Source organism: Saccostrea echinata, unplaced genomic scaffold (assembly GCF_033153115.1).
Source record: "Saccostrea echinata isolate AGI-Se365-2 ecotype Australia unplaced genomic scaffold, CSIRO_AGI_Sech_v1 ptg000081l, whole genome shotgun sequence".
NCBI classification, from domain to species: domain Eukaryota; kingdom Metazoa; phylum Mollusca; class Bivalvia; order Ostreida; family Ostreidae; genus Saccostrea; species Saccostrea echinata.
This window is the reverse complement of record NW_026889830.1, coordinates 1,486,629-1,495,408: the sequence shown is the minus strand read 5'-3', so window position 1 is coordinate 1,495,408 and position 8,780 is coordinate 1,486,629. Positions and strand designations below refer to the sequence as shown.

Sequence of the window (8,780 nt, the reverse complement as noted above, 5' to 3'; positions counted from 1 at the left end):
CAATGAATCAACTAGTCACTGTTTGAAGCTTTCTGTAGTGAAAAATTGTTTGTTTTTTTTTTTCAGTTCAGAATCCTTTTTTACCAAAAAAAAAAAACAAAAAACAAAAAAACAAAAAACAAAAAACAAAAAAAAAAAAAAAACAAAAAAAACTGACGATTAATTTTCATAGTAAGAGAAATCTTATGCTTTAACCGGTATACGTTTTCACAAAAATTCTTACGAGATTCTTATTGTAAAATTTGTTGTAACTTCATGAGAGCCCTAACCCCTACCTTAGAACCGATTTTAATTTAAGAATATACATGTAACAGATAAAATATAAATACACGATACACGATTAATCGATCCTACGCATCCTACGATAACATTTTATATCAATCTAATATTATTGTTGAAAAATTACATGAAATGTATTGCAAAATAACTACGATTGCAGTTTCTCATAATATTTTCGTATGACCTACTTTTACGTCAGACTTGTGATTGTGACGTCAGATTTCAAACTTCTTTGCTTCACAATCGTTTGCACTCGATTTTTGTTTCCACAATGTTTCGCTTACAAGGGTTGAAAACTTTGCTTCATTTTTATTTCATCTATTTTATTCAGGATTGTAAGACTTTTTCAGATCTTTGCGAGGGAAGAAGTCTGTCGTAAAGTTCACTCTGCTACGAATGCGTTCGTGAAACGCACAAAAGATTTATCGTACTAGATTCTTACGTTAAAATCTTTCGCGAAAATGTAAGGTTTTTTTTTGTGAAAAGGGCTACTGATTCTCAAGTGTTTACTTTTCCTACTCCCATAATAATACTCAACTTTCTTCCGCATTAGTAATGTATTTTATTATAATATGGAAAGAAATATAACTAGAGATCGAGCAATTAAAACTCCTTTTATTCCTTATAAAATAAAATATCTTAGTTCTGCAATCAAACCATAACGAGGTAATCATTGATTTCATCAACAGATATAGTACATCATGGGTTTTCAGGGGCATATGAGGTCAAGGCCGGGTCATTGATATTTTTAGTAACCGTCTCTAGGGATCCATCTGTCATTCTTATTTCACAGGCCGTCACAGCACCTTGAAAAAAATTGTTTTTATTTTTCAATAAAGCAGATATATCATCTGAAAAATCGTGGGTCAATTTCGTAGTTTGAGTAATAAATATTCTTTTCATTTCATTTCCTGGTTTAAGTAAAGATTTGTTTTTTTTTAATAACATTTCAACATTTCGTGAAGGAAATTATGTTTTTTAAAATTACATTGAAGAACAAAAATCACTTTTAAACTTTAGTGATTACAATGAGTTTTAATTAATCATTTGACATTGTTTTTTATAGAACATGTTTTTGCATACAATAATAGTGACTTTGTAGGGATGTCAATTTTGTCAATAATTCATATTCGAATATTCAATGAAAGTATTTGAATATATTCGAATATTCGATAAAATAAATAAAATCTGGTATATTTTAAACATGCATTATCCTAATCTCGTGAAATGTTTAACGTACATGTAAGTAAATTGGGAGTGAAATTGTATGAAGACTTTTGCAGTTGTACAATAAAGAATTCCATTTGATATTTGTCAATGTCTGAAATGAATAAATGATTTTGATGTAGAAAAGTATAATTATAACAACTGATACATGTGTATTTATAGTAGCTCCAACTGAGGAATCAGTCGTCTTACACCAAAAGCAAGATAGTCGTACACTGTTCAGATTTCAATAAATGTAATTAATTATAATTATCAGCCTAATAAGGGATATAATTATTATCTTTGATACAATGTTTTTGAAATATAGACAAATATTTCCATGGATAATATTCCTAAGTAATTAAGTAATTTCCCGATAATGAAAGTAAAATTCAGGATTATGCACAACCCTAGATAATCAAGTAACTTACACATTTATTCTAAAATTGAGCCCTTAACAATATTAATTACATGCTAATTCTATCGGACATTCATTCAATGATCAATTACATTTATCCGGAAGTTTATTCGTTACGTCTTTTAGACATTCTAAGAAGGTTTTCATTTTGTTTCGTCGATTCTAGATCCGATCGTATTTAACTAATAAAAGCTATGAAAGTGCGTTTTGTATTATACATAAAACATTATTGTATAATTCCTATAACAAGATATATCAGCTGCCTCGTTTAAAGTCATCATTTCGTAAGTTCTACGGTCGATACAATGACCTTGTCAGCCAATACAATTTATCATTGAGTCAAATGCTGGCTGACGTTTTTCATACTAATTGTTAGGCCATTATTTACACACTGAATTGTCGACGGATTTTTCCGTTATTTCCCAATCATGAAAAGGAGCACACGGCGGGTGTGACCGGTCGTCAGGGAATGCTCACTCCTCCATGGCACCTGATCCCACCTCTGATGTTTTGGAAGTCCGTGTTTGCTCTGCTCCTATTTTGTAATGTGTACTGGACTTTTGAGCTTGAATACTGTTCGTTATCATCATATATTTCCTTAACACCTTACTCAAAGCATAATAATTTAGTAGATCAATAAGATTAGAAAGTAGTGAAAGAAATCAGGCTATCGAAATTGATCGCTAGTAAATTAAACAGGAATAATTTCAGCACTGTTCTAATCAAAATTTATTAATCACAGTACTTCTTTTTATGAAATGTGAAGACATCGAATATTCGAATCTTAAATTCATATTCGAATATCGACTCATCGAATGAATATTCGAATATTCGTTGACATCCATTATAGTGAGTATTATGAAAGTGCCATAAGCGATATTATTACATTATTATTAGACTAAAAGTCCATCGAAAGTACAATAATTGTTCAGAGACACACTTGTCTATTACAAGTTAAAATACACATTATACTTTTTGATATCGATTTCATATATTTATTCATTAGGTTTTTGACTACTCTTAAAACTTGTTTGTCGTAAAGTTTGTCGCACAAATAGAATTTCATGTCGCACAATGTTCATTGCGTAATTGGGCAACTAGATATTTGCACAGTTTTACCAACCAGAACTGTCTGTGATCAGCTTCTGTATAATCCCTATGTGTTGCTCATTGTTTTCTTCCTTTAACTTTACCAGATTCCCAACACTGTAAGTGGCCTGTATAGGAAGATAACTATCATGATATGCAATCATTAAACAAGAGGTCTTTGAGCAAATGCTTACTAGTAATAACCCCCGCTCTGATGTGAATATATGCTCTCTTGTGAATTTCACAAGTTCAGATGCGACGTAAATTTGGTTCGGACAGATGATCGAATCGACAGAAAGCTGAAATCGGATTCGTACAAAAATGAATCCCACTATATGACATGCAAATTTAAAGAACACAATAATGTAAATGTATATAACTTTTCTCAATTTTTCCAAACCGGTACTTCATTGTATTTTTTCCCTTCTTTTTGCTTGCATTTTTTAAAATGTTTAATCAATGTTATTTACCTTGACCTTGCTACAGGGAGAGGGCTAAAATAGGCTATGCCTGCTGCCAAATCCCATTGACTTCATGTGAATGAAATTACATATGTATAAATAAAAAAACGAAGAATATAATGCTACAATTTCAAGCAACTGCAAGGAGAAGTTGCTGAGAAAACTGCGAAAAAAATTTGGTATGGACAGACGCACGGGTAAACAGGAAGCTGACATCGATTCACACAAAAATGAATCCCACCATATGGCATGCCTAAACAAAGAGTGCGTTAAAATTTCAATCAAGCATCTGCGCTGAGTAGTTGTCAGCAATTTTTGTGGTAGCTTTCAACCACCGAGAAAATTGTGACAAAAATTTGCTATGTATGGTACGGACAAACGCACAGATAAAAAGAAAGTTGAGAATGGATTTGCACAAAAATGAATCTAATCACGTCGGATTCGAACAAAAATGAATCCCACCATATAGCCAGCTTAAACAAAGAGTGTGCTAAAATTTCAAGCATCTGCGATGATTGGTTGCTGAGAAAACTGCAACAAAAATTTGTTACGAACAGACAGACACACAGATAGAAACACAAGGGTAAAACACTATAACCCCTCTCCTTCCGAGCGGGGTTATAAAAACGTATGTGTGACAGACTTATTGAATTGCGGATGAAATAAGCACAGGCCCAGCAACAGTTTCAGAAGGGGTGGACTTCCCAAAAAAAAATGACAAGCAATAAAACCCCCATAATTACCTATTCAAATCCTGGATTTTTCTATAGCTCGACCTTACATCAACAAGAAGTGCGGATGAAGAGGGAGGAGCAACATCTAAAGGGAAATTAACTATTATAATAGCAAAATACTATACTCAGAAAAAGAACCACCCCACACCCCCCTCATGTTCTACGGGCCTGAAAAATAAATACCGGAAAAAGTAACGTCATAAATACATCAGTAACCTTGTGTTCGGCTATATACAAAACATAATGTTGTGTTGATAATGTGTTATCAAGATATTATACAGCAGTGCATCATATGTTGTCTGTGAAATAATTTTCACTTTGATCTTTACAATGTTACAATGTACATATGTGTAAATTATAAAACAATAAAATATGTAAGTTTCACTGTAGTATTGACTGGAAAAGCTACCATTGTATCATGTACAATAAATTAAAATAATGTCAGTCAAAATTGCAAGTAGTAAATTAATGAATGTGTTATATATATTAAAGTTATGTACAGCAAATAATAAATAAAATTGTAGGATTTGAGGCTAGTCGTTAAGGTTTGTGGATAATAAAATCATCAAAATCATAAAAATAATCATTATAACCTTTAAAACGTTTTGCATTTATGACCGAATTTGTTTGTAAAGCATACACTTCGTACTCTTACTAAAAGAATGAAGAATAAAAAATAGACATTTTACGAAAGATAAAGCCATGTCAGTGTAAAAAAAAAAGCGTCTGAGTGATTTACGAGGCTTTTGTGTGTTTGCCTGGTGCCAGTGAAACTTTTTCGTAACCATGACGTAATAAATAAAAAAAAATCAACTTACCAAAGTTCCGATAAAAGCATATGAAAAAAGCAAAGCTACCACAAAACTTGCTGACAGAATCATCAGTTTTCTGCCCATATTAACTTCTTGCCTTTACGTTAGCTTATACACTGCTGGCCGCATGATTGACTACAATAAATCTATCTGGAGATTGTCAGATACAGTTTTTGTTAAGGAACATGCATTTTGCGTGGTTCATTTTGTCAACATCTGCAATTTATTTGTAATAACAAGAATTCTATTTCACAGCCCTCTTAGATTCATCAATGTTTTTTTAAAGAAGAAAAGAGCAGAAAATATTGATCATACCTTTGTTTTCTTTTTCTTTTTCTTTTTTTTTTTTTTTTTTGTTTTTGTTTTTTTTTTTTTGTTTGTTTGTTAGTTTCATATTTTTGTTTTTGCTGTTTCTGTATTTTTTTAATTCCTTGAGAAAGTCTACGCTTGTATTAAAAATTTATTCGACCAGGGAATGGTTTAGTCGTGTTAAGTTAATTTATAAAGGCAAAATGACATTAAATGCCACGGTAGGTTCTCATATACGCCTTAACGGACCAATCAATTTGGATACCAAATAAAACAGGGTGAGGGTGGGGGGTTGTATAGAAATGGTGAAGATGTGATAGTTTTACAAAACCTCAAGTCTCACAATTTCAATATATGTCAAAAAGTATATTAATGTAAAAATGTTGTCGAACTAATTAATCAAAAATATCTGTTAGAATTTAAATTTTTGCGAGTCTGTATATATTTTCTAAGGATTAAGGGGCAGCATACGATAATTAAAAGCATTTTTAATACAATATAGATAGACCATGATATATCCTCTTATGACATGTATATTATAAAAAAGGCTTTAGTCTAAAAAGAACTTTTCAACGATAGCAGACCCATAGCTTGTAACAAGATAAAGGTAATTAGGTCAACTAGATCAGTGCATTTACTAAAACCTGCAAAACACCTGTTTGTCTGTAGAGTTTTGAAAGAATACATACTGATATCTAGTTAGATGATAATTATAAGAAACAATTTCCTTGTAATAACACAAAATAAGCTTGCAAAGAGCAATTTTAACATAATGCATAGGGATGTCTGGCTTATTTCACTCTGTTCAAACAATACCGTTCAGGAGTATAAATTTATTTGTCCTTGTGTTTTGGGAGTATTCAAAGACTGAAATCGTTCCCAAAAATAAGGTAAGAAAGAATGGATGATTTAATTGGCCTAAATATAGCTTACCTCATCAAGTTTTTCCATTGTAATGTATAAATATCAAAATACAGATTTATTGTTAAAAAGGATCCCTTCATCGTGATAATTATAAAGCAACAGGTTTTGTTTTAAATTTTATAAAGTATAAACCATGCAATGTTCATACGATTAAAAAAATATAGAAGAATGTAAAAGAATATTAAACATAAAAGACATTCAATATCCAAGCTACAAGTAGCAGTATAATTTGGCTACATACATGTACATGTCTTTGTTTGGTATTACTTTTGTAGAATTTTTTGAACATACAGAACATGGCACTTTATTTATTTTTACTTTTGGTGGCTTCGACGATGGTGCATTCTCAAACGAACAGTAAGGAATGAAAACTCAATAAAACGCTAGAAAATCGAACATAGCTTTTTCTCCCTATATTGAAGTTATCACTATGCAAAGTACTACAAAAGTAACGAACTGTTTTATAATTTCATATATAAAAAAATAACGGATATAAGGAAATGATTTTAGCTTCAAGTATAATAACTGTTTAAGCTGTTTTATGTTTTGTGCACATATAAGTAATATCAATTAATTCAATTTAATACGTCTTCGTTATCTTTTAGAAGACGAAAATTTTCCACAATAAAAAGTATTGTCGTTCTTTACAAAGTTAGTTTTCTTCTCTTATTAAAAAAATGATAATGAATGAGATTCTTGGGAAGAGATGACGTTTTTTTCTGATATGTTTTTTTTAGATTGTGCTTGCATACAAGTCTACGACCCCGTCTGTGGGATTAACGGCAGGACATATTCTAACTCAGCCTGTGCAGGATGTGCGTAAGTAACGCTGGTCTATCAATCTTTGTGCTTTATTATTAATACAAATATTTAGAACGGGCATTAATACAGTGAAATCATGAATTAAGAAGAAGGCATATCAAAAATTACGTATTTTTTATGAAAAGAAGCAATTTATCCTGCCCGAGTGATTCACTCTGAGCGTCTTTTATTGCATTTACTATTGATAGTTCGTATGACTTTTGGCTTTGAAGAAAAACTATTAAAATTGTTCGTTATTTTTTTTTAAATAAGTTATTGATATAATGTTCCCCATTTAGGATATATAACAATGAATAAAAAACAGGGTGACAAACTTCTTTTTCAATTTCTGATTCTGAGTTTGCAATGTCTTAGTATGAGCGTTCTTCCGAGAATTCATAATACATGTAGTCATGAATACGGGATTTTGTATTTACATCATACATGTATAACTGTTGTTTTCCACTTCTTGCAGTGTCTCCAAAATTGTACACACCGCATTTGAAAACCGTATATGTCACTTGTAAAAACAGTGAACTTGAAATATTACAAGAACCCCCTGTTGATTCTGTTGATTTTATTATTTTGGTCGTCTTTTATGATCCAGAAATATATTCTCTTAATATACACGCTGATGTATTTGGATGACTGACATCGATTTTTCGGGCGAATTAAAGACCTTTCGTGCATTTTGGACTTGGTATTTCCTCACTCCATCTTATAATTAATAACATGAAATGATGCAAGTCGTTTTTGTTACAACATGTTTAAATTTTATTTATCCTAGAATTCCTTTATAAAAAATAAAATCATTTCAGACATTTTACACAATTTGAACATTTTTATCTTTGGCCATGTACAACTTTAGCGATCTTTTAAATTGGTGGTTTTAACATAAAACGTAAGTTTAAATAATCAAACCAATTATTTTGACTAGGATATATACTTGATATATAATACATATTTTTGTATATAGAATATATACACAATGTACCTAACACCATTCAATTGACAAAAAGACAGTTGTCTACGAACTTTTTGAAATTTCAAAATTTCTCTAGAGGTGTTGCCGTGCAGTGTCGGGGTGAGTGCCCTTGTAGAACCACAGGAAACTGTGCCTGTGGCTTTATCTATGACCCAGTGTGCGGATTCAATGGTAGAACGTACAGCAACAGTTGTGTCGCGCGGTGCAGGTAAGATTTATCCAAGACTTTACAATATTACTCCTACATAACGATAATCCTTTTGTTCGATTTTCTAAACTTAGCCATAAATCGATTTAATAGGTTTCACAAATCACAACATGTATGTAACAAAAAGTTTTCCAACCCCAAAACACATATAGAATAAATAAAATTCACAGCATCCGGAAAACCGCTTGACTAAACAAAAGACGTGCATTTTTGTACACAATCTGTGCTGGTTTTATAGATAAAATAGTCAACATGTTTGCAGTTATTTGAGTTGATCAGTGAATAATTCTTTCTTTTTCAGTGGAGTATTTTTCTATTGGCGAGGACGTTGTCCATGGTAACCTGACTATACTTGCTAAATAACAATTTTTGTTCATTAATTATTCAAGTATATTCAGTGATGTATATCAACGTTAAACTTTCACTTTCTTGGTAAGAAATAAAATGAACCTAGTAAAAACTGCATTTGCCTGACTGATTAAAATAATCCGATAACTGATATCGTGTTATCAATATAAGTGGTTTTTTTTCCCTTTTTTTAGGGGGAGGGGATG

General features: G+C 31.3%; 1 protein-coding gene across 1 annotated transcript; it reads left to right on the top strand.

Moving 5' to 3' along the window:
- The first annotated feature begins 6,155 nt into the window (after positions 1–6,155).
- Positions 6,156–8,567, top strand: LOC133176818 (serine protease inhibitor dipetalogastin-like). Its single transcript, XM_061311887.1, has 5 exons — positions 6,156–6,198; positions 6,508–6,589; positions 6,970–7,051; positions 8,095–8,226; positions 8,528–8,567. The coding sequence occupies exons 2-5, from the start codon at positions 6,529–6,531 to the stop codon at positions 8,565–8,567; spliced, it is 315 nt and encodes a 104-aa protein (XP_061167871.1). The 5' UTR covers positions 6,156–6,198; positions 6,508–6,528.
- Positions 8,568–8,780: the final 213 nt, after the last annotated feature.

Bases quoted from the DNA above. Each gene is read 5' to 3' on its own strand.
- LOC133176818 (XM_061311887.1), top strand. From the start codon at position 6,529: ATGGCACTTTATTTATTTTTACTTTTGGTGGCTTCGACGATGGTGCAT. The intron at 7,052-8,094 runs GTAAGTAACGCT...AAATTTCTCTAG, and splicing joins TCAGCCTGTGCAGGATGTGC to AGGTGTTGCCGTGCAGTGTC. The intron at 8,227-8,527 runs GTAAGATTTATC...TTTCTTTTTCAG, and splicing joins AGTTGTGTCGCGCGGTGCAG to TGGAGTATTTTTCTATTGGC.